The 26,000-nt window shown below is 40.3% G+C and overlaps 1 protein-coding gene across 3 annotated transcripts in view; it reads left to right on the top strand.

The window, feature by feature from the left end:
• The window catches only part of LOC309546509 (beta-1,3-galactosyltransferase 5-like), a 404,656-nt gene that overhangs the window by 136,689 nt on the left and 241,967 nt on the right, over positions 1-26,000 (top strand). Inside the window, exon 2 of one of the 3 annotated variants that reach the window (XM_082246251.1) lies at positions 2,738-4,624. The exons of the other annotated variants lie outside the window; for them this stretch is intronic. Coding sequence (XP_082102377.1) covers positions 2,738-3,688 — 951 coding nt within the window. The 3' untranslated portion in view covers positions 3,689-4,624. Of the gene's footprint in view, positions 1-2,737; positions 4,625-26,000 lie in introns of those variants that run through there. 3 annotated transcript variants of the gene reach the window in all.

Raw genomic sequence — 26,000 nt, forward strand, 5'->3', positions numbered from 1 at the left:
TTTTAATGGTGTATACGGAGGAGGATCACACCCACTTCTATCCGAGGATATATGAACACACCGAGTGATAGTCCATGAAAGGAGGCTCTGTGCAGCATATATTTCAAGCTCTAACAATCTGGCATTGCGGTGAGTGGGGAGCCAAGAGGGGTCACCATCACCTTGGAGCACCTTTAAGTAATTTATTTCTGCACTGGAGCACTTTATTCTGATTTTTTCACCTATTTTAAAAGGACTATTTATTTATTTATTTTACACATATCACTAAATTGAATTTGTTTGATGTCATATGCTAGCGCTGCTTAATTTTGGTTTCACATAGTAGGGAATATATAAGTATATTTATTCACAAGACATGTATTCACAATAAATGATTAGACTTGAGATGACACAAAAAGATAACTTCACATAAAATACAAACTTAAAACGATAAATGCACTGTGATATGTAGCTCAATGATGAAAGCAAAGATAAAGGCAAGATTACCTTTTCTCAGGTATAGCATAAACCATAGGTAAGTGTTCTATATAATCAGACCACAATTGTCTGCGAATTGCTCAGCCGACAGTCACTCCACTGCAGATGGAGCGAGAATAAGCTATGCAAAACGGGAGACTAAAATCGCAAATATTGCGCTAAATCTGATATTCTTAAAAATGTATAAAAACAAAAATCAGCTCTTAGAGAAAAATCTACTATGGTTTTTACTGCTGGTACTGTAATCTCGTTACCCTTAAATATGCAATATAAAAATAAAATAAACAAACAATTGTAAATAATAATCAAATAAACAGCAAGGTATATTTACCACATTTAAGATGGCTGCTAGCTTAAATGATTGTTACCAGAGTCCTTAAGATGGCTGCTTTCTCAAAATGGTGGCTGGTTAGGGAGGAGTTTTGTTTGGCGTGCTTCAAAGTTTCAGATAAATGATGGAGCAAGATGGAGTATGTATAGATGAGTATATGTATGGATGTGAGTAGCGTGTGTGTTGTAGGTGTAATTAATGTTGTCATTAATGTGTCCTATTACATCTGGGGTCTCCTTTTTATATTGTATTGAACAAATGACCAGTAAAATTACCATAAGTTAAACCCAGAAGGAGGAACATTATCCCCATTGGTTGGGATATTTTATCCAATAACTGGTGAGGTCATTGGCTGACACCTCTTTAATCACTTAGTATTTTGGATATTAGAATTAAATTATAATTTCTTTATATTTAAGAATAATCATAAAACGACATAAAAACTTGTCCATACTCTCGGTACATACATAGATGTCCATCTAATATCTCCATCATGTATCTTGGCAGGAATTGGATCTGGTAAAGCCATTTATAAAGATATATTTTTAATACAATATATATATTTATTGGAAAATACTGAGTTACCCCAAGACTGCATTTAGTAATAGTGTCCAAAGGGGGCAGTATTGTATTATTCTTTATATTCAGTATATAGAATAATAATACTATTATTATTAACTGATAACCTATGACCTGTCTGGCCAGTGAAAATTCATTAATTATCAAAATCCTGTCATTGCTGTCAGACATTGCGTTTAGAATATAGTATTTATGTCGATCATAAAAACTTAAACACAAACTTTCTTAAAATGAGGTAATTCGTTTTAAGACACATAAGTCTTTACATATAATAGAAAAGTATTCTAATATATATACATATATATATATATATATATATATATGTGTGTGTATATATATATATATATAACATTATATATTCCATGATATCAATAATAGAATAAGACTTAATTGTTGATATACATCTTACACACAATATAAGGTATCTTTAAAAACATAGTTTAAATTAACTTAATAGAATACACTGAACTATTATCCATTGTTAAATACAGATAGAGTACAAGCGAGACTGGCCATCAGTGACTGTTAGTGTCTGGCGAAAATGACCCTTATCTGATAAGATGTAAAGAGAGTGAGACCTCTTATTTATTACCAAAGGAAAACAGAAACATCTGCTGAAATTACAAGACCCTTTTGTAAGAGAAATTTTGTTTAAAAAGGATATATGAACTTTCCATCACCCCTATACAAGATGGAAGCTGTGCTGTTCAAAATCTCTTTATAGAACTGATATACATGGCTTATTAAATAATTCAATTTTTTTCCTTTTATTTAATCACCCCAATAATCCTGACAAGTAAATCAACCCTTCTGTGTCCCTGGTCCTGCAGCCTTCTGATGGGAAATGATGTGAGACAAATGTTTGAACAGCCAACAACCATTTCACAACCATGCCACGTTCAAAGTCACTTAAATCCCCTTTCTTCCCCATTCTGATGCTTGGTTTGATCTTCAGAAAGTCATTTTCACCACATCTAGATGCCTAAATGCATTGAGTTGCTGCTATGTGATTGACTGATTGGCAATTAGTGTTACGAAGCAATTGAACAGGTGTACCTAATAATGTGGCTGGTGAGTGAATATATATATATATATATATATATATATATATATATATATATACTGTATATATATATATATATATATATATATATATATATATATATATATATTGTTTTGGGATTTAGATGTGCTTTAAGCATAGTTCTATATAAATTGTACACATATTTTTAATATTTTTGCACTTTAAGTGTATTGGATTCCACTTTTATGTATGTATTCTTTTAATAATCAATCCTTTTTGTATAATTGATGATGTTCTTGACGCCACTTCTACATTTTTTTTTCTAGATGCCTCGGAAGAAGGTGGTTTTTGTGGCACTGCTGTTTTTTCCTTGTTTGGGTATGTTTGGGTTCTTCATCACAAGCTATGATTCTGACGACTTGTGCTCTTATTGCTTCCATAAATCTAGAAATGTTTTTTCCATTAAAACGGACTATAAAAGGAACCAATTCATGAAGGTTCCTGAATCAAACTGCAAACAAAACCCCCCGTTTCTGGTGCTCCTGGTGACTACAGCACACGACCAGATAGAGGCACGAATGGCAATCCGTAAAACGTGGGGGAAAGAGCAGCTCATCCAGGGAAAGCGAGTGGTGACCTTCTTTCTTCTTGGCACAATCCCCGGTAAACTTGACAGTTTATCCGATGAGTTAAACACCTACAAAGACATCATTCAAAAAGATTTTGTAGACACATATTACAACTTGACCATAAAAACTTTAACGGGCTTAGACTGGATTGCCAATCATTGCCCTCAGACCCACTACGTCATGAAAACAGATACGGACATGTTTGTCAATACGTATTACCTTGTTGAACTTCTCCTGCGCAAAAATCAGACCTCAAATCTCTTCACGGGGATCTTGAAGCCAGATGATGCCCCTATACGTAATGTCTTTAGCAAGTGGTACATAAGTAAAAAGGAGTATCATGGTGAAAAATACCCCCCCTTTTGTTCGGGTACAGGTTACGTGCTCTCGGTAGATGTTGCCCAAAGGATTTACAACATCTCATCCTCTATACCGTTTTTTAAACTTGAGGATGTGTACATAGGAATGTGTTTGGAAAAATTGAAGATCTCATTACAGGAACTACACACTAAGCCTATATTTTTTGCTTCTATGCCATCATTCTCTGTGTGCACTTATCGGAACCTTGTGACATCTCATGAAGTCAAGCCACAGGAAATTGTCCTCTACTGGGAAGCTTTACACGAAGCACAAGATGAACAATGTTGAGGAACCTACAGAGATGTTTCCAGATGTTCCATACTTGAAATGTTTTGCGGGGAAACTGAAAAATGTTTCCAATTAAATAGGTGGACAGTTCAACAATTTACAGACAACTCATTCACTTTGACCTTAGGGTCAAGGGTAATGTGAAACCGTGAGCCCTTGATAATATAAGCTGTCCAGAGACAGTCCTATTGTTTTGAAAGATAAATCAATACATTCTTGTTCTGTTTGGTGAATGTCCATGACAATGCCTCCCCTAAAAGCCAGTCCTAGTCAACCTAGCTGATTTTAGGTAGGAGTTTAGACCTCGCACAGTCCTCAACTTTTTAGTGGACATTGGTTGTAATTGACAGATAGGAGTCATTCTTGGAATACAGCAGACATTTATACTGCCTAGGCAACATTTAAAGCCATTTAGAGTTGCCTCTGTTAAAAAAAAAAGAAAAACGTCACTTGCCTTTTTATATCCATATTTTTGCACTTTCCGTTCTTCCAGACTGTCTGTCCTTTACAATAACAGATCTGGCTGTGGATGGGACCATCCTGTGGCTTGCGATTCATTCAACTATATGCTTTAGCCACATATAGACTATAACTCCCAAACTTCCTTGCACCTTATGCAGATTGGGTGCATGTTATTGACTATTACAAGCCATGGCACCTGGGAGCTTGGTATACTCTGTGCAATGCCAGCTTGTGCAGAACAAACATGGGTAATGGACATGCTAATAGATTGTTCATCAGAGGAGACATTATGATTGTTAATGCCTCCTCCCCAGCATCAGGATGTTGTGCTGTAGTCCTGGAGACACAGCTGACATAAAGGCGACATTGCCGTTCGTAAGGAGGCAGCCTAGCGTTGTCACCCTCTAACAGGAAATTACATACAACAGAAACCTCTGTCAGGATCAACAGGTATTTGGTAGGATTTGCAGAGGGAATCACAAAAATTTCTTTTTTTTTTTTTTTGCTCAACGGTATATCAATTTTAAATTTTTGCCCATAATTCTACTTTAAAGTATAACTAAAGGCAAAACTTTTTTTTCCCCTAATAGAAGGGAGGTGGATTAGAAAAGCAATAAAGGGGAAATCTTCCAATGGGGACACTAGTTCTGGTGACCTGGGGTCCTCAAGAGATTCCCTTAATTTATGTTTGGCTATTTGACAGGAAGTTAAGGTAAATCTCCCAAATGGGACAAATATGGCAAAAATAAACATTACAGGGGGTTATAAGTCTTACTCCATCCAAAATGAAAAAAAAAAAATGCCTAAAGTTCTACTTTCATTTCTGGCAATCCAATTTCACTTCAGTAAAAACTGAAAGTCAGCAGCTATAAATACTGCAGCTGCTGAATTTTGATAAACACTTTGCAGCCCATAGAGTCCAGCAATGTCTTCCCAATAGCCTTTTCTTTTTTCAGATCCTCCACACTGCCACCTTGGCTTTGGGAGCTGGCTGTCACTTCCTGTTGACTTGGACTCCTAGTGTGTTATTACAAGAACATTGACTGCCCTGAACCTGATCTTGTTGCCTCCTGAAGTGTGTGACAAATTATTACAGGAGGTTGCAGAGGTGGGATGGGGGTGGGACAGATGCTCCAAGGCAAAGGGTGAGGAAGTTGGAGTGGCTACCATAAACAAAGGTACTTGCACCTGCTCCTCAAAAAAATGTAATTTAGTTGTAGGCTGGGGTATGGGGAATATGGGGGACACATTTTATTTTTGGGTGAAAGTCGGCTTTGACAGAGTGTAGAGAACCACAATGGACATACCCACTGCTATTGCACAAAGACAAACGGTCCAATCTGGGAAACACCATGAAGGATACAGTTATTTCCGTTCACTGGTACATTAAAAGGTCTTTTTTTACACTAAAACACTTTTTGAACTACTGTGAAATATAGAGTATGTATAAAAAAATGTCTGGAGAGTTTGGTGACTTTGGCCAAAGCAGATATTTTTATTTAGCAATTTCCTACAAAAAATATACATTTTTTTATTACTTTTTTTTAGATAATTCAAGAAATTTTTCAGACAGCAGAGAAACTCATACGGTGTGCTGTGCCTTTCTGACCGTTTGCCCAAATTAAATGATAATGAAAAGAAGAAGACGTCTCTGTTCAGTGAGGAAATCGAAACCCATCCTACACTAGACAAATCTAAGAAATATTTTGATTTAAATTAGTCTTTAAGGTTTTTAGTTTTGGAGTGGAGAGGGATTAGAACACCTGTCAGTTTTTATTGTTGTCTGTGTTCCCATTATGGAGATTCACCCTCACTATTTGTCCTGTTTACCGTCATCATTGACGGCGAAAGTAAAAGAAAATCCAGAATTTCGGGTTGTCCCCAGAAAAGTAATAAAGGAGAAATCTTCCAATGGGGACACTAGTGCTGGTGGCCTGGGGGTCCTCAAGAAAGTCCCTTAATTTGCAGGGATTTCAACTCACTTCCAGTTTGGCTATGGGAAAAAAGAGGGCAAAAATAAATCCTTACAGGGGTTATAACTTTCCCTGCTCTATCCAAAATGAAAAAAAAAAAAGTATTTCCCTATAGTTCTACTTTTAACATACAGCTCATTGGTATTTGTTATTGTAAAACTATATTCTGTGTTGTGTAATCTTTTCTTTTAAGCAATGGCACCTCATGGATATGCATAGAGTGCAGATTTGGGCTTGCCCTTTCTTTTTACATTTGTTATCCTGCAGCAAGGGCGTACCCATAGCAAAGCAGACCCTGCAGCTGCCATTACTGTCTGCCTACACAGTGATTCATGTAGGTTGCAGCAACAGCACTTGGTAAATACATTGGAATGAAGTTAAGTTTGGGAAATGCTATACGATAGCTATGAGGAATTGTTTTTAAAATGAGGATTGAAGAGATTCAGGCTGGTTTTACTATGAGACCCCACCAGGCATAGTGAAGGCCCTCTCCTGTGCTCATAAAGACTCTTCAGAGGAAGGCTCTTCTAAATTCTTTTTACATCCCAAAAGGCTGTCTTGACAAAGCCTTGAGAGGGTTATTTTTGTTTCTGAAACCTTTCCAAAAATTACAGCAAACCTGTCAACATTTTAGAGTGAACCTCTACTGAGCAATTACAATTGCAATTTTGTTGGGTACTTATCTGGTATTTGAAGGGTCTAAATTCCTTTCCTGGAGGAAATGCTGATCAATTCTCATTCTTGTGCTGGTCATAGGTGTCAAGAGTGGACCTCTACTGAGCAATTACAACTGCAATTTCGTAGGGGTACTTATCTGATATCTGAAGGACCTAAATACCTTTTCTGGAAGAAATGCCGATCAATGCTCCTTCTATTGCTGGTCATAGGTGTGAAGACTGGAGCTATACTGAGCACTTACAATTGCAATTTCGTTGGGTACTTATGTGGTAACTGAAGGGTATAAACACCTTTCCTGGAGGAAATGGTGATCCATGCTCCTTCTAGTGCTGGTCATAGGTGTGAAGAGGGGACCTCTACTGAGCAATTACAATTGTATTTTCATTGGGTACTATCTGGTATCTGAAGGGTGTAAATACCTTTCCTAGAGGAAATGCTGTTCCATGCTTCTTTCCAGTGCTGGTCATAGATGCGAACAGTGGACCTCCTCTACTGAGCAATTACAACTGCAATTTCGTAGGGGTACTTATCTGATATCTGAAGGATCTAAATACCTTTTCTGGAAGAAATGCCGATCAATGCTGGTTCTATTGCTGGTCATAGGTGTGAAGAGGGGACCTCTACTGAGCAATTACAATTGCAATTTCGTTGGGTACATTGCAATAAATACCTTTCCTGGAGGAAATGCTGATCCATGCTCCTTCTAGTGCTGGTCATAGGTGTAAAGATTTCACTTATACTGAGCAATTACAATTGCAATTTGGTTGGGTACATATGTGGTAACTGAAGGGTATAAACACCTTTCCTGGAGGAAATGGTGATCCATGCTCCTTCTAGTGCTGGTCATAGGTGTGAAGAGTGGACCTCTACTGAGCAATTACAATTGTATTTTCATTGGGTACTTATGTGGTAACTGAAGGGTGTAAATACCTTTCCTGGAGGAAATGCTGTTCCATGCTCCTTCCAGTACCAACCATAGTTATGAAGGCCTAGGTACTTAGTTATGCAATCTCTGCCACAGCGGAGGATTAGCCCATTTAAACTCTGACAGCAGAAAGGCCATGTGACAAAAGGCCATGCCACCAGCACTGGAAGGAGACTGAAGCAGCGTTTTCTCCAGGAAAGGAAAATGTTTTATCCTTTCTGTTACTTATTCTTTATCCTTCCCAACAACACTACTGCCATAAGTTTGTGCTAACATTTGAATAATGCATAGTTCTGCTTTAAAATAATGATACTCCCAAATGTTCTTCCATGAAAGCTCAAATCCTCTTGTGTGAGTCTGGGGAGCCCCCCATGGTACAATATAACAGAGACCTTGACTTATTTAACTGTGTGGCCACTCAGCATCTCATAGCTGTCAATGGAAGGGGTGACTCAGACCTGTTATTGCTCCCTAGAACTTGTAACAATCGTAAAGCAGACTTTACACTTTAGGCAATTAGTGTAACTTTCTTTTAGCACTTTCATTTAGCACTTTAGGGTGGGGGAGGAGGGCACCTTGAATAAGCAGACTTTGTCAATGAGGTGCAAGGTTCACTTTAAGGACGAGTGTACACTGACTCTTAACAAGCATTTTCCATGCATTTTCCATGTGTTTCCCATGCAATCTCATTGACTTTTATGAAGGAATAAAAGCAAAGCAAAAACTGAACAGACCTTGACTGTTCTAAAAAGCCCAAATACACCCTAGGGTAGAAAAAAAGTTATTTTTGTTGCCTGGAAATTTGCACATTACGTAAGAATTGTTCAGGTATTACATTTACAGCTTTGATACTGAAATAGGAGACTGCAGTTTCTCTGCCCCCGTGTGGCCAATTATGATAAAGCATTGAAACAGTCATTTTGTTTTTCTCTTTACTGATTTAAGATAGTAATTTAGATTTAAGTTTTAGTTCAACCTGAATACTTTTATTCTTACATTATTCTTTAATTATATTTCATATTTAGATTTGAATTATTTTGAAGGCACATTTCTTTAATAGTAGCCACGTGTCCTTGAACTTGCTCAGTGCTAGAAGTCTCTTTGCATTCCAATATCCGGCACTACAATCTAATACTGTCCTGATCTCTGCCCAGTAGTGTTAGTATAGTCCTGGCCCGGGGTCACTGGAGAGAGAAGAAGCAGTGCAGGAGATTGTAATCAACACTGAACACCAATTAAAGGAGGGGTTTAAATTAACCGCCATTGCTGATCAGGGGGATTTATTTAGCTCCCACTGACAACTATTGAAGGGGGATTTAATGTCACTGCCTCTGGCCACCAGTCAGGTCTGGTTCACACTGGTATGACATGCGCTCTGACTTCCAGATCATAAGTCGCATGACAAGTGAAAATGAATGGTTCCCTATGAGAGCCGTCTTAACTGTTCCGACTTTGAAAATGCTTCCTGCACTACTTTGGTCCGACTTGGACAGGATTTTAGCCCATTGATTTGAATGGAAGTCGGGATCATCATCTTAAAGTGGAGTTCCAGCCTTTTCTGTGTTTATTAAAAGTCAGCAGCTACAAAAAGTGTAGCTGCTGACTTTTAATAAACACACACTCACCTGTCCCACGGTCCCAGCGATGTGGCCGCCCGAAGCCTCGATCCTCTCCCTATGGTCTCGGCGGCGCCGGCATCACTGTTGTGGGCACTTGGCTGTGACAGTTTGCGGCTTCACAGCCGGGTACGCACTGCACATGCGCGAGTTGCGCTGCGCGTCTTGATTGGCCAGCAATCTTCTGGGACCTCTGACATGTTCTAGAAGATTGCAGGGAGGGAGGGGGAGAGGAGAACTTCCGTTCAGGGTGCCGCGGCGCTCCGAGCGGAAGTGGGAGCGGGTACCTGTCAAAACTAGGTATCCGCTCCCCACCCAAAAAAATGACATGCCAAATGTGGCATCTCAGGGGGTTAATACTACCTAAAACGGAAGTTCCACTTTTGGGTGGAACTCCGCTTTAACTGATCTGACTTGTGGCATGCAACTTGTGCACTAAGGATCTTGAAAGGAAACCCCACGCCAAAATCAAAAAAAAATTAATAAATAAATAAACAGCGTGCCCCCCCTCCCTAAGACCATACCAGACTCTTCAGTCTGGTATGGATTTTGAGAGGAAACCCCACACCAAAAAAATAAATAAATAAAGATGTGGGAACCCTCCCCCCACCCTCACAACATGGGGGGGGGGGCTGGGTGTTTTGTGCTCTGCAACCCCCACCCCAAAGCACCTTGCCCCCAAGTTATCAGAGCTAAAGCTCTCCAATTCAGCTCTGACCCAACAGAGGACATGTTGGACCTGTGCAGAAAGACATGTACTTCCATACAGAAAGCAAGGGTCCTTCTCTGTTGCATGTTGGCAAAGGACATGCTTCTTTACATAGGCTGTGGCTGTTTTCTAGAGATAAGAAATTGTAAGGCTGTGTAGACTTGTTCTTTTGATGCACATGGGATATATAGTATCTCACAAAAGTGAGTACATCCCTCACAGTTTCGTAAATATTTTTTTATATCTTTTCATGTGACAACACCAAAGAAATGACACTTTGCTACAATGTAAAGTAGTGATATTACAGCTTGTATAACAGTGTAAATTTGCTGTCCCCTCAAAATAACTCAACACACAGCCATTAATGTCTAAACCGCTGACAACAAAAGTCAGTGCTCCCCTAAGTGAAGATGTCCAAATTGGGCCTAAAGTATCAATATTTTGTGTGGCCACCATTTTATTCCAGCACTGCCTTAACCCTCTTGGGCATGGAGTTCACCAGAGCTCTCCCACCTCTTCCATTCCTCCATGATGACATCACAGAGCTGGTGGATTTTAGAGACCTTGCACCCCTCCACCCCCCGGGGTCCCCCACGGATGCTCAATAGGGTTTAGGTCCTGAGACATGCTTGGCCAGTCCATCACCTTTACCTTCAGCTTCTCTAGCAAGGCAGTGGTCGCCTTGGAGGTGTGTTTGGGGTCGTTATCATGTTGGAATACTGCCCTGCGGCCCAGTGTCTGAAGGTAGGGGATCATGCTCTGCTTCAGTATGTCACAGTAGATGTTGGCATTCATTGTTCCCTCAATGAACTGTAGCTCCCCAGTGCCGGCAGCACTCATGTAGCCCCAGACCATGACGCTCCCTCCACCATGCTTGACTGTAGGCAAGACACACTTATCATTGTATTCCTCACCTTGTTGCCGCCACACACGCTTGACATCATCTGAACCAAATACGTTTATCTTGGTCTAATCAGACCACAGGACATGGTTCCAGTAATCCATGTCCTTAGTCTACTGGTCTTCAGCAAACTGTATTCAGGCTTCCGTGTGCATCATCTTTAGAAGAGGCTTTCTTCTGGGATGACAGCCATGCAGACCAATTTGATGCAGTGTGTGGCGTATAATTTGAGCACTGACAGGCTGACCCCCCACCCCTTCAACCTCTGCAGCAATGCTGGCAGCACTCATACATCTATTTCCAAAAGACAACCTCTGGATATGACGCTGAACACGTGCACTCAACTTCTTTGGTCAACCATGGCGAGGCCTGTTCTGAGTGGAACCTGTCCTGCTAAACCGCTGTATGGTCTTGGCCACCATGCTGCATCTCAGTTTCAGGGTCTTGACATTCTTCTTATAGCTGGCAAGCAGAGCCCTTTCTGTGGGCACGTGAGCTTACAGCACCAGTGAAGCCAGGGTAAGGGGGCGGAAATCCCCCAGCCAGGCAGTCACTTGCACCGACGGTGCTGGCGTGGAGGAGCCAACTCGCATCAGTGCGATCGACAGCGGGGTGGGTGATGTTTGTAAATCCCTCCCTGCACGTAGCTCAGTGGGAAGGACTTACACTTAGTGTCTGCTGCTGTAAGCAGCACCGCGATGCCTCTGTAAACCGAGGAAGAGAAGAATGACTCCTCCCTTCCTGAACTTTGAGAGCAGCTGCCTGTGCAGGGGCTCGGGCGCTGAAGCATGACCATGTGGAGAACTGTGGAATGTGTACGCAGGTAGGACACTGCTATGGGAGGGAAGCAAGAGGTCACTGCTATAGGGGAAGGGGGGGGGGGGGTTGGAGGACAACTACTGTGTGTGTGTGTGTGTGTTTCTGTGTGTGCGTGGGGGAAGTGATGTCAAGGAGGCTAAGGACACTGCTATAGGTAGGGCCACCCCCATAACAGTGTTCCCTAGCACCCTTCACATCACCTCCCCAAACCCTGCTTTCTGAGCACGATGCACTCCTGGACCCAGCATTCTGAGTGTAACTGTACTCCTGATCCCTGCATTCTAAGTGTGCTGTACTCTTGATCCCTGCATTCTAAGTGTAAAGCACTCCTGGTCCCTGCATTCTAAGCATAAAGCACTCCTCATCCCTACATTCTGAGCATAATGCACTCCTGATCCCTGCATTCTAAGCATACAGCACTCCTGATCTCTGCATTCTGAACACAAGGCACTCCTGATTCCTGCATTCTGAGTGTGAAACATTCCTGATTCTTGCATTCTGAGGGTAACGCACTCCTGGTTCCTGCATTCTGAGTGTGACTCACTCCTGGTTCCTGCATACTGAGTGTAACTCACTCCTGATCCCTGTATTCTGAGCGCAATGCACTACTGATCCCTGCATTCTGAGCGCAATGCACTACTGATCCCTGCATTCTGAGCATAACGCACTCCTTTGAAAAGGCACAAAAGGTTTTTTTTTGGGCAGAATCGTACGTTTTTAGTCCCTTAGGGCTCATTGAGAGGGGTGATCAGTCCCATCCTCTGTACAGACCTGCTGGCAGGTTTAATTCAGTGTTGGCACTTTGAAATAAAAAGGTTGTTTTTGTTTTGCAGTTTGGACACTCAGGCTCAAAAAGTTTCTCCATCACTGGCCTAGGCCATCTTTATGTAGAGCAACAATTATTTTTTTCAGATCCTCAGAGAGTTCTTTGCCATGAGGTGCCATGTTGAACTTCCAGTGACCAGTATGAGAGAGTGAGAGTGATAACACCAAATTTTACACACCTTCTCCCCATTCACACCTGAGACCTTGTAACACTAATGAGTCACATGGCACTGGGGAGGGAAAATGGCTAATTGGGCCCAATTTGGACAGTTGGACATTTTCACTTAGGGGTGTACTCACTTTTGTTGCCAGAGGTTTAGACAATAATGGCTTTGTTAGTTATTTTGAGGGGACAGCAAATTTACACTGTTATACAAGCTGTACACTCACTACTTTACATTGTAGCAAAGTGTCATTTCTTCAGTGTTGTCACATGAAAATATAGAATACAATATTTACAAAAATGTGAGGGGTGTACTCACTTTTGTGAAATACTGTAATTAGCTGATCTAAACTCAGTCCAATTGGCTTTGGAAAAGGGAAGAGTGAGAACCTCTTTATGTTTTTAGTCTTTTTTTTGGGTCCCCGATGGAGAGATTTTGCTTCACTTCCTGCCAAGGGAATGGGTGTCAGACAAAACAGGAAATGAAGAAAAATGTTTCCAACAAGGACACAGCCAGCATTTAAAAGCATAGTTTTTTCTACTCTATCCCCAAAAAAGGTTTTGGGTGGATTCGGGTTTTACAGTGCTTTGCGAAAGTATTCGGCCCCTTGAACTTTGCAACCTTTTGCCACATTTCAGGCTTCAAACATAAATATATAAAACTGTAATTTTTTGTGAAGAATCAACAAGTGGGACACAATCATGAAGTGGAACGAAATTTATTGGATATTTCAAACTTTTTTAACAAATAAAAAACTGAAAAATTGGGCGTGCAAAATTATTCAGCCCCCTTAAGTTAATACTTTGTAGCGCCACCTTTTGCTGCGATTACAGCTGTAAGTCGCTTGGGGTATGTCTCTATCAGTTTTGCACATCGAGAGACTGAAATTTTTGCCCATTCCTCCTTGACAGCTCGAGCTCAGCGAGGTTGGATGGAGAGCGTTTGTGAACAGCAGTTTTCAGTTCTTTCCACAGATTCTCGATTGGATTCATGTCTGGACTTTGACTTGGCCATTCTAACACCTGGATATGTTTATTTGTGAACCATTCCATTGTAGATTTTGCTTTATGTTTTGGATCATTGTCTTGTTGGAAGACAAATCTCCGTCCCAGTCTCAGGTCTTTTGCAGACTCCATCAGGTTTTCTTCCAGAATGGTCCTGTATTTGGCTCCATCCATCTTCCCATCAATTTTAACCATCTTCCCTGTCCCTGCTGAAGAAAAGCAGGCCCAAACCATGATGCTGCCACCACCATGTTTGACAGTGGGGATGGTGTGTTCAGGGTGATGAGCTGTGTTGCTTTTACGCCAACATAACGTTTTGCATTGTTGCCAAAAAGTTCGATTTTGGTTTCATCTGACCAGAGCACCTTCTTCCACATGTTTGGTGTCTCCCAGGTGGCTTGTGGCAAACTTTAAACAACACTTTTTATGGATATCTTTAAGAAATGGCTTTCTTTTCTTGCCACTCTTCCATAAAGGCCAGATTTGTGCAGTATACGACTGATTGCTGTCCTATAGACAGAGTCTCCCACCTCAGCTGTAGATCTCTGCAGTTCATCCAGAGTGATCATGGGCCTCTTGGCTGCATTTCTGATCAGTCTTCTCCTTGTATGAGCTGAAAGTTTAGAGGGACGGCCAGGTCTTCGTAGATTTGCAGTGGTCTGATACTCCTTCCATTTCAATATTATCGCTTGCACAGTGCTCCTTGGGATGTTTAAAGCTTGGGAAATCTTTTTGTATACAAATCCGGCTTTAAACTTCTCCACAACAGTATCTCGGACCTGCCTGGTGTGTTCCTTGTTCTTCATGATGCTTGCTGCTCTTTAAATGGACCTCTGAGACTATCACAGTGCAGGTGCATTTATACGGAGACTTGATTACACACAGGTGGATTCTATTTATCATCATTAGTCATTTAGGTCAACATTGGATCATTCAGAGACCCTCACTGAACTTCTGGAGAGAGTTTGCTGTACTGAAAGTAAAGGGGCTGAATAATTTTGCACGCCCAATTTTTCAGTTTTTTATTTGTTAACAAAGTTTGAAATCTCCAATAAATTTCGTTCCACCTCATGATTGTGTACCACTTGTTGTTGATTCTTCACAAAAGGCACTGTATTTAACATTAACACATCAAACATGCTAATGTTACTTCCAGTTAAACAATCACATGCAAATGCATCTTACAAACAAATTAATCTTATTTTATTTATGCAGCACTGTTTATTATAACCTGCCTGTAATATTTTTATTTTATTTTTTTAATCAAGAACAATTTTATTGAGATGCCAACAACAATACATTTATAACAGGTGCATACATACCTAATGTCATAAAAATACTATTCATTATACAAAATTGCAAACATATAGCTCCTATCGCCTCTGCAGTTTCCAAGCCCAAGTGACATTATAAATGACATTATTGGCACAGCAATCTATCCAGTACCAAGTCCGCAGGGGCCAGACCCGGAGTAGCCAACAATCTACCTCTAATATTTAAAGCGTTACTAAACCCAGGAGCCTGCATTGACTATATCTGGTTCCCCACAGTACACAGAACATGGAAATGCAATTATTTTAGTAAATATATAATGCTAAATACCTTTTCTCATCAGCAGTATATATCAGTCTTGTGACTTCTATCAGTTTCTGGTTAAAGCTTGTAAGAGGAGATTTTATTCTGCTCTGACTGTCCTATGAGGCTGCAGGACCCCTGACCCTCTGTCTGGACGTTGCTAATTGGCCCTGTGCTGATCACATGCACCCTCCCAAGAAAAAAAAAAAACTCTCTAGCAATACACACCGAGCTGAGCATGTGCAGAGTGACTCCAAAGGCTCTGTCGTATCAGAAGATGCATTGGGGACAGTGGAAGAATAAGAGGATTAGAGAAGACAGGATCAAACAGCCTTTTTACATAATGCAGAGGATTAACCCCTTAGGTTCCACAGTGAGTATAACAAGCATGCGTTACTGCATATACAGACTGATTTTACTGTTGTGGGTTTAGTAACACTTTAAATAAAAATAGAGATCTCAGATGAATACATGTGCAAACACATAGTAACTGAAAGCTACAAGCAACTTATTAGGAGACTCAGAAAAATGTGGTCCTGGTCAAAGGTCCAAAGGATCAACTATCGTGGATACATGGCAGTGAAGAGATCAACAGCAAGTTTACCTGGAATTTACTTCCTTTAGCAGATTAAATACTGACGTTTTTTGTGCACTTTTATATGTGTTTATAAACTTTTAAAAAAACTTTTGTACTGATTGTGTTCATAGCGTTCACTTTGCAAAGCATACTCAGGCTCAAGACCAGCACTGCCTTCATGTGTTAAAGCACTTTCTGTAAAACGAACCAATCCAGCTTGTCCTTTTTCTGCCCTGAGGAAGGAAGAGAGCGTGACCATCCTGTGAGACACACCTTGACGTCTGTTTAATCTGATCTCCCTGATATTCAGGTCTGTTATAACATGGTTATAAAATGAATTGCCGCTCTTGTTTGGAGTGCACCAATTTCTCACTCTATGTGGTAAATGGGAAAAAATCATCTGTAAGAATTCATATTTACATGACAAAATAATAAAATATGTTTTGAATGTTTATTTGTTGGTACTGAATATTTTGCTAAAAAAAAAAAAAAAAAAAAAAATATATATATATATATATATAAATAATCCTTTAGACCCCATTTACACTGGATGTTTTTACAGCTGCTAGAGGCATCGGGCGTTATTATTTTTTCCTGCCTCTATTTTCTACTGCATGTTAGCCTATGTGTCCATGCACTTGCCAACCGCCTTACTGGAAATGTACGTCATTAGTTTGACACAGGGGCGTAACTACAGGGGTTGCAGGAGTTGCAATTGAAACTGGGCCCCATGCTCCAGGGGGCCTGTGTGGCTCCCCTGTACACCTGGATAGGAGGGAGGGGGCAGCATGTAGAGAAATCACTGTCCTCCTTTTTCCTCCTGTAGCTGCAGGAGGAAAATGGAGGAGATTGGTTCCTCTGTATGCTGCTCCCGACACTCCTCCTATACAGTTCACTTGTGTTCTCCTGTCTCTGGGCCCCTGTGTGCTCCCCTGGTCCCCCCCCCCCCACTGTGCTCCCCCCCTCACTGTGCTCCCTTCCCTCTCCTGAAGGCTGCTGCAGGGGATGTGTCACAATAGAAAACCAGGAAGGGGTCGGTAGATATGTAATTTACCATCTCCTTCCTTTTCTGAATGGACAGAGTCATAGTCTGTGACATTGTAAAAAAATAAAATAAAATGATAAAAAATATAACAATTAAAATATCAAAAAATAAAAAAAATGGAGACACCAGTGGGTGAACTTCCAGGATCGCAAAGGTCACACTTGCATCCTGGCCCTGGCATTCCACCACCATGGGGAAGCCTTAAGATGGCAGGAAGGGGGCTCACTGCAGACCTTGTGGAAGGGTCCCACAGTGGGACCGTAATAACGGGCCCCACAACGAGAGTAAAGGGCCCCAGGATCAGTGGGAAGAGCCCCAGGCTTGAAGGGAAGGGCCCCGACCAGGGGTCTGGGGGGGCCCTACATGGCTTGCACCAGGGCCCTGAAGGTTCTAGTTATGCCTCTGGTTTGACATTAAGCCCTAGTTCACATTGAACACAGCTTTGATATTGTGCGACTTCATCTGAACTCACACAATTTCACAGGGGCATTGCAGTCTGACTTTGGGGGCAACTTTAACCACTTAAGGACCAGAAGGTTTTACCCCCCTAATGACCAGGCCATTTTTTGCGATACAGCACTGTGTTATTTTAACTGACAGTTGCGCGGTCATGCAACGCTGTAGTCCTTTTTTTCCCAACAAATAGAGCTTTCTTTTAGTGGTTTGATCACCTCTGTGGTTTTTATTTTTATACTACTTATATAAAATTACATTGGGATCCCCTCTCCATATTCACTAAAAAGGCTCAGTCACTTACCACACAAACCAAAGAAACAGGGGTTATTATTAAACAGGAAATGGGCTTTTTAACAGAAAATTTGTTTTCCACATCATATTTTTTATCACATACCTAAATTTCACAAAAGTTCTGAGAACCCACCTGGTAGGCCTATTGTAGCACCACGGACAGCATCACCAGTACTTTTTCGCAATACATAGGACCTTTTTCTTCAACCTTTGGCACAAAATCTTCCATCGTACATTAGAGATAGAGTATATCTTCTTTAGCAGTTGGCCATTTACACCTGGGAACCCACATACACGTGGGTGTCCCTAGACATAAACTCTCTCTATACTTCTATTACCCATGAAGTGGGCCTTCAAACTGTCACATATTTTTTGATGGAAGACCTCCTACTCAACCCTCAGCTGGCCCAATTCATAGTAGATGCCACAGAGTTCTGTTTAACAAAAAACTATTTTGAGTTCATTGGTGGTTTCTTTCCCCAGGTAACAGGCGCGGCTTTGGGAGCTAAATTCACCCCCAGCTATGCAAAACTTACCATGTGTCGCTGGGAGAAAACCTCCATCGGGCATAACAATCCCTATACCTCCCATATAATTTTTTATGGGAGGTATATAGATGACATCATCATCATCTGGGATGGCCCAGAATCCACATTTGAGGAGTTAGTCTCACATTGCAACAGCAATACATATTATTATTATACAGGATTTATATAGCACCGACAGTTTGCGCAGCGCTTTACAATATGAGGGAAGACAATACAGTTACAATACAATTCAATAAAGGAGGATTTAGAGGGCCCTGCTCGTTAGAGCTTACAATCTAGAAGGGGGGTCAAGTGAAACAAAAGGCAATAGCTGTGGGGGATGAGCTGATGGAGAAAATGGAGGTACAGTTGTCAGGTGTGGGTAGGATAGGCTTCTCTGAAGAGGAGGGTTTTCAGAGATCGTCTAAAAGCTAATAGAGTAGGAGATATTCGGATATATAAGGGTAAGGAGTTCCATAGGATTGGTGAGGCTCTGGTAAAGTCCTGGAGGTGAGCATGGGAGGAGGTGATTAGGGAGCTATAGAGCAGGAGGTTTTGAGAGGAACGAAGAGAGCGATTTGGTTGGTGTTTTGAGACTAGGCTAGTGATGTAGCTGGGGGCTAAGTTGTGGATGGCTTTGAAAGATGTTGTTAGTATTTTGAATTTAATTCGTTGAATGAGTGGAAGCCAGTGGAGGGCTTGACAGAGAGGAGCAGCGGACACTGAGCGATTGGTGAGGTGGATGAGCCTGACGGCAGCATTCATGATAACATTCACTTCAGTTTGTGACCCTTCTCAGCTAGCATTTTTAGATCTCATGCTCTACCACCATGAAGGCCAAATCTTGGAAAAAAACGATGTCAAACCCACAGCTGGCAAATAATTCCTACACTGTAACAGTTGTCATCATTCCAGGTGGGTATCTATCATTCCCAAAAGTCAATTCTGCAATTCTGCAATTCACGGACAAACTGCACAAAACAAAGTGAGTACATTACTTATACAGAAAGTACCCCCAATCTCTAATAGAGCAAGCTCATTTGTAACTCATATCACATCAACCCACAATTCCTGATGATCATTAGAGGTTCAATTCACAACCCATCCATTGTACCACCTAATTTCACGCCAAATTTAAGAAAATTGAACAAATATTAGCTAAACATTGGCCAAACCCACTAGATAATCCAAACATTAAGATCCTCTCTCTTTTCCAATCTCAAGACCACAAAAAAATGCCCAAAAAAACGCCTGCTGCAAAAACACACCTGGGCGTTTTTGTAGCTGGCGTTTTTTTGCGCATTTTTTTGTGGTCTTTGGAGGCAGGCAAAACATCTGAACTTCTGTATAGGGGTATATATACACACACTTATATGTATTTATACACATATACACATATAGGTGTTATAGCAGAGAAGCCATATAGGTGTTAATTATTTCATTAGCGCAAGCATAGTGTTCTGCTACTTTAACACCTATATATGTGTATGTGTATTTATACATACATGTGTGTGTGTATATATACCCATACACAGAAGTTCTGATGTTATGCCTGCCTCCAAAGACGCCCAAAAAATGCCCAAAAAAACGCCAGCTACAAAAACGCCCAGGTGTGTTTTTGCAGCAGGCGTTTTTTTGGGGCATTTTTTTGGGGTCTTTGGAGGCAGGCAAAACATTTGAACTTCTGTATAGGAGTATATATACACACACACTTATATGTATTTATACACATACACACATATAGGTGTGATAGCAGAGAAGCCATATGGGTGTTAATTATTTCATTAGCGCAAGCATAGTGTTCTGCTACTTTCACACCTATATATGTGTATGTGTATATATACATACATGTGTGTGTGTGTATATATACCCATACACAGAAGTTCTGATGTTATGCCTGCCTCCAAAGACGCCCAAAAAATGCCCAAAAAAATGCTTGCTACAAATCCGGCAAGGTGTGAAAATAGCAGAGCCATATCCGTTCTATATTAATTCTAATACAAACAAACTTTTTTTTTTCTGGTTCTGGACATGCTACAGAGCTGAAACTTCACAGGTACACTTTTTAGACCCCCAGACACTAAATCCAAAGTTTTTCTTTTCAATAATTTTTTCAATAATTGGCTCTCTATCAAAAATGACAATTTTTAAGAACTTTTTTGTGTGTGATTAATAGTCCCTGGGGCATGACCCAGAACCCTAGGCACTTTTTAGGGGCATTTATTGGGTTTTAGGGCTTCAAAATTGTGTTTTTTGATTCCAGAAGTTCGGGTCCCATTGATTTCAATGGGGTTCTGGAATCCGAACCGAACCTTCAGGAAATTCGGGTGTTCTGATCGAACCGAACTTTTCAAAAGTTTGATCATCCCTAGTTCTTATGGTCTATTGTAAGTTTGAAGGACCATTAGAACCCTGACAAAGAGGTTCAGGCAACACCGCCACTTTGTAGAAGGGGTAATGACAAGCACAGTGTTCCCCAACACGTCCTACAGCATCACAAGCAATCTTCTGCAGGACTTAAAGTGTGGGTTATCAAATCCATTCTGGGGTCCCTCCCACCGGCGGAGCATTTCAAATGTCTTTGCCGGAGGATAATTTGGATTTACACCCTGGATACTCTTACGCCCAGAGGTTTGGATGAGGGTATTGAAACCAGCACCCTACTCTGGCCCTCTAATACTCTGGTCTAATTAATCCTTATATAATCCCTACTCCTTTGCACCGTTCATCTTCCACCTCATTGAGAGACACAATTTCCCATCCCAAATCATTATTGTAAGTATATATCCACATTTGTAATTCATTCATGATTGGCTATTAATTATTTAGAACCATAGTCCAATTACAGTCTAAATATATTAGAGGATGGAGAGAATCCTTGCATCAGTATAGCACCCCATTGCTTTATTTGATTGGGTGATAAATACTTTGTATTAATGCATAGCCTATATTTTTCACACAGGGATATAATTTTCCTCGATCTGGACCCTTAAAGTATAACTAAAGGCAAAACTTTTTTGTTTAGTTTATGATAGAGTAGAGATAGATTAGAACAACTGATAGGGGTTATAACCCTCACTCTATCCAAAATGAAAAAGACAATTTTGCTTATAGTTCTACTTTAAGATCTTAACTATTACATCAAGTACGTAATCTCCCCTATATAATGTGCAAGAGAATATTACCTTTTGATCATTTTCTATATATCACGAGAAGGGAAACATAACATGGTTCCACCAACATAATAGGTTTAATCCCTCTACGGGAATCTAAAATAACATAATAAGTGTCCATCATTATTTTTTACAGTCACTGTATAGTGTTATTATATTATTTTATGACATTATTTTATCTTTACTCTTTCCAAAGGCGTATATAACATTTATATCATCTATAGATAGAAAAACAAACCATTTCCACAAACCTTCTTTGTCACCAATGATTACTGTAGTATTTATACATTAGGGTATCTCCAGCATAACTTGTACTTACAGCATGTAACTGACTCCGGACTCTGCCAAGAAGCTGCTTCCTAAGTTCTGGAACACGAGACCTGTGAATCTGGCTATAGGTACCCCAAGAACTTGACAGTACAAGATTTGGAGTCAACCAGAAAATAAACTGTTTATTGAAACACAGGCACAAAGAGATATTCACTGTGGGACAATCCCCCCTCCCCCTTAACAGCCAATCCACATACACATATACATCCCATAATAGGTTTATCTTCAGGCAGACAGAAACAATGGAATATAGGTAGTATTTAACAATAACAAACCTCACCCCACCTCACTATCACTATATGAGACACTCCTGCAATATTCTAGCACAGTGTCAGTCAAACCGTTCATCTTCATATATTTCCTGAGGGACCTGTTCAGAAATATTATTGTCCCAAGTGAAAGAGCCCCTCACTCTTTCAACACAAACCACACATATAGAACCCAGGATAACCGGGGTAACACGAAAGGCTGAGTCCAGTGTAGTTGTACAGCGAGTCTGATTAGTGCAGACCCAACTGGGGTTCTTGGTCACCCTGTGCCCCTAATAGACACAAGGTGACTTACACATAAGAGGGGCCAGGGAAGCTGGACAAGGAGTTTCCTGACCTCTCGAAAGTAATCTGGGTTCCACCCAAAGTGACTCACTTCACACAGCATATGATATCCCTTCATACATATAGGCAATCTTATATAGTTTTATTTATCACATATTTAGCCTTTCTTTCTTTTTCATTGTATGTTTAGTAAGATCATTAAATGTTATAAAGCAATGTAAGTAGAAAAGAAAGTGGCACTTCCAGACCCAGGAACTTGGAAACTTGAGTTTTATTCTTCAAATCAAAGGTACAACATCAGACAGGAACACAAGACAAACTGGACAGCAGACGCGTTTCACACCTTGTGCTTATTCATTGCTGATTGCACACAGACAAGTGCCTCCTCTTTATGAGCCAGGAAGTCTCACCTTCTCCAATCAAAAATGTAATTGCCGGGATACAAACACCTGGCTCTAACAAAAGGAGACTCGATCATCTGAGTGCTAGCAACACCCACACACATGCAATATATATTCTCAATCGTTGTTCCGATATATGCAATTACAAATTCTTCCTGCAAATTGCATGTGTATGTACAAATCCACAACGTTCAATATATGAATAGACAAACATACAAAAATGGTATATAAAATCACTGATAGAAAAGAGAAGAAAGAAAAAATTCTTCGATAAATCACACAATAAATGATTGACAAATGAATGCATATATGTGGATACAATTGAAAAAGATACTGGAGCGCTCTAAACATAAAAAAATGTAAAAATAATAGGAAAATGACAAAGTCACTCCCTAAAGCATGAATGTCACAATAGAGCGCATCCTTTGTGTTGAGAAACTAGCTGAACACTGAAAAAACTCTCCCCCCCCCTCTTTTGACACCCACACCCCCCCCCCCCTCTTTTGACACCCACACCACTGAAAACTGACATGCATCCGAGAAAAGTTGATCTTCATGTGTATGTGTATAATAAGTAAAAAGACAATCTTCAAAAATTCACATGTAAGAGTTTACCATCATCCCGGACGTGTGAGTATTTTTGGAAAAGATACAATCAAAAAGTATTTGTAAACAGTGAAAGGAACTTCACAAAATGTTACAATTAAAAAGTGTATCTTCGCAGCTCCAATGAATATTTAATCCACAATACTTGACCTATAATTATAAGTCCTATCGAGAAGATCATAATATATGTATAAAAAAATTTTTTGTATAAAAATTTTTTTTAGACCCCTTAGTGTCTGGTATAGGATAAACAGATAGTCTGTACGTATATTTTATGTTGGTATGCAGACATACTATTTATATATGTGTAAAAATTAACCCCTTTGGTGTCTGGTACAAAATAAACAGATTGTCTGTGCATATGTTCTTTAATATGCAATCATGTTATTTATATAGTAATAAAGGTACCTAATTAATAGGTTGGGTGGATTTTTACCAATAGGAGTGGTTGTAAGCCAACTCTAAGGAGTCCATGCAGTTCCGCCTATAATTATGGAACCCATCAAGAAGATGGTAATACATATCTTAAAAATTAACCCCCTATGGTCCGAAGAAAAATAAGCAGATTGACCGTATGTGTATGTTCTCCTAATGGCCAAACACCCTATGTGCAAAATGAAGAACCCCATAATGTTGAATAGGTCCATAAAAATAGGGGTAATCCATTTGACTACTGTTATGTTACTATTGTTGAAGGACAATTGTTTACTGCGATTGATGTTCACTTTTGGGAATTGTATTCCCCTGTTGTCTGTATTTTTGTGCTGAAACTTTAATAAAAAGATTTATACAAAAAAATAGGGGTAATCATAAGCCCAATTGAAACTCCAACCAAAAACACCACAAACAGACCCTAAGAAAGGAAAAATTTTACAGATAAAACGGGGAGGGATTAATATGGAGACAGACTATATTTATAAGGGACAGACACTTCACTCAAAATAGTGGGATACATCCCATTCAAAGTTCATTCCCTTCGGAATGCGGGTTTCTAGATGGAATATCCAGTACACCTCTCTTTTACATAGGCTCTTGAACAAATCACCTCCTCTACATGAAAGTTTAACCTTCTCTATTACCTGAACCTGTAAAGCACTAAAATCCCCATTATGTAAATTATTAATATGTCTCGCTAAATTTGTGGATTTTCTCGTCCTGATTGCGCTCAAGTGTTCCCGAAATCTTTCTCGTAGTTTGCGGGTTGTGTGTCCAATAAATTGCATGCCGCACGTCCCGCAAGTGATGATATATATGACATTGCTGGTATTACAATTGAAAAAGCGTTTCAATTGAATACATTTGCCATTGGAAGTGGAAGTGACCGTTGGCCTCCAAAAATGTGGGGGCAACTGGAGCAATCATTGCCATAACATCTGTGGTTGCCCTTACAGTATAGCCACGTGGTTTGGGGTTTGGCAGCTGGACAAAAAAGACTGGGGAAAGGGAGGCACCTAGAGAACGTGCACGTCTAGGGATGACATTAATGCTATTTTCTAATATTTTCATTTGTATTTCGTCCTCAAATAGAACTGGCAAATATTTATTTATTATATCCCTTACTTGATTGAAATCTTTACTGAAAGTAGTGACAAGTACCGGTTTATCCATCTGTTCATTTTTGTTTTTATTTTTATTTCTATGTTTCTGATGTTCAGAGAGAAGCTGTTGTCTGTCCTTACTTTCTGCAATTTTCCTCCTCTGACACTTTTACCTATAGGTAAGCCTATAATAAGGCTTACCTATAGGTACTGTAAATATCTCCTAAACATGTACCGTTTAGGAGATATTTACCTTACATGCAGTCAGTGACGTCACTGGCGCATGCGCTCTGAAGGAACGGCCGCTGGTGCCGTTTCTTCAGAGACCCGTGCTGTGACTGTCAGCTCCTGCGCGCGTGCGCGGGAGTGACGTCACCGCGGCTCCGGCCAATCAGATGGCCGGATGCCGCGATCCCGGAAGACGGGCAACTGGACATAGAGGTGAGCGGACGGCACGACGGGGGCTCGTTCTAAGGTAAGTATTTCATAATGAGCTAGTATGCGATGCATACTAGCTCATTATGTGTTTCTCTTTCAGCTTGTAAAAAAAAAAAAATTAATTGAGTTTACAACCTCTTTAAGCATCCAGACAGGATATCCTCTCTGTCTAAAACGCAGGAACAGATCATTGGACTCACGTTCATAGTCTGCGTCCTCGTTACATATACGGAACAATCGGATAAATTGGCCGATTGGTATGCCTCTAATTGTGTGGATTGGATGATCGGATCCACAAATTTAGCGAGACATATTAATAATTTAAATAAAGGGGATTTTAGTTCTTTACAGGTTCAGGTAATAGAGAAGGTTAAACTTCCATGTAGAGGAGGTGATTTGTTCAAGAGCCTATGTAAAAGAGAGGTGTACTGGATATTCCATCTAGACACCCGCATTCCAAAGGGAATGAACTTAGAATGGGATGTATCCCACTATTTTGAGTGAAGTGTCTGTCCCTTATAAATATAGTCTGTCTCCATATTAATCCCTCCCCGTTTTATCTGTAAAATTTTTCCTTTCTTAGGGTCTGTTTGTGGTGTTTTTGGTTGGAGTTTCGATTGGGCTTATGATTACCCCTATTTTTTATGGACCTATTCAACATTATGGGGTTCTTCATTTTGCACATAGGGTGTTTGTCCATTAGGAGAACATACACATACGGTCAA

Source organism: Pelophylax lessonae, assembly GCF_965119305.1.
Source record: "Pelophylax lessonae genome assembly, chromosome: 2".
Classification (NCBI taxonomy): domain Eukaryota; kingdom Metazoa; phylum Chordata; class Amphibia; order Anura; family Ranidae; genus Pelophylax; species Pelophylax lessonae.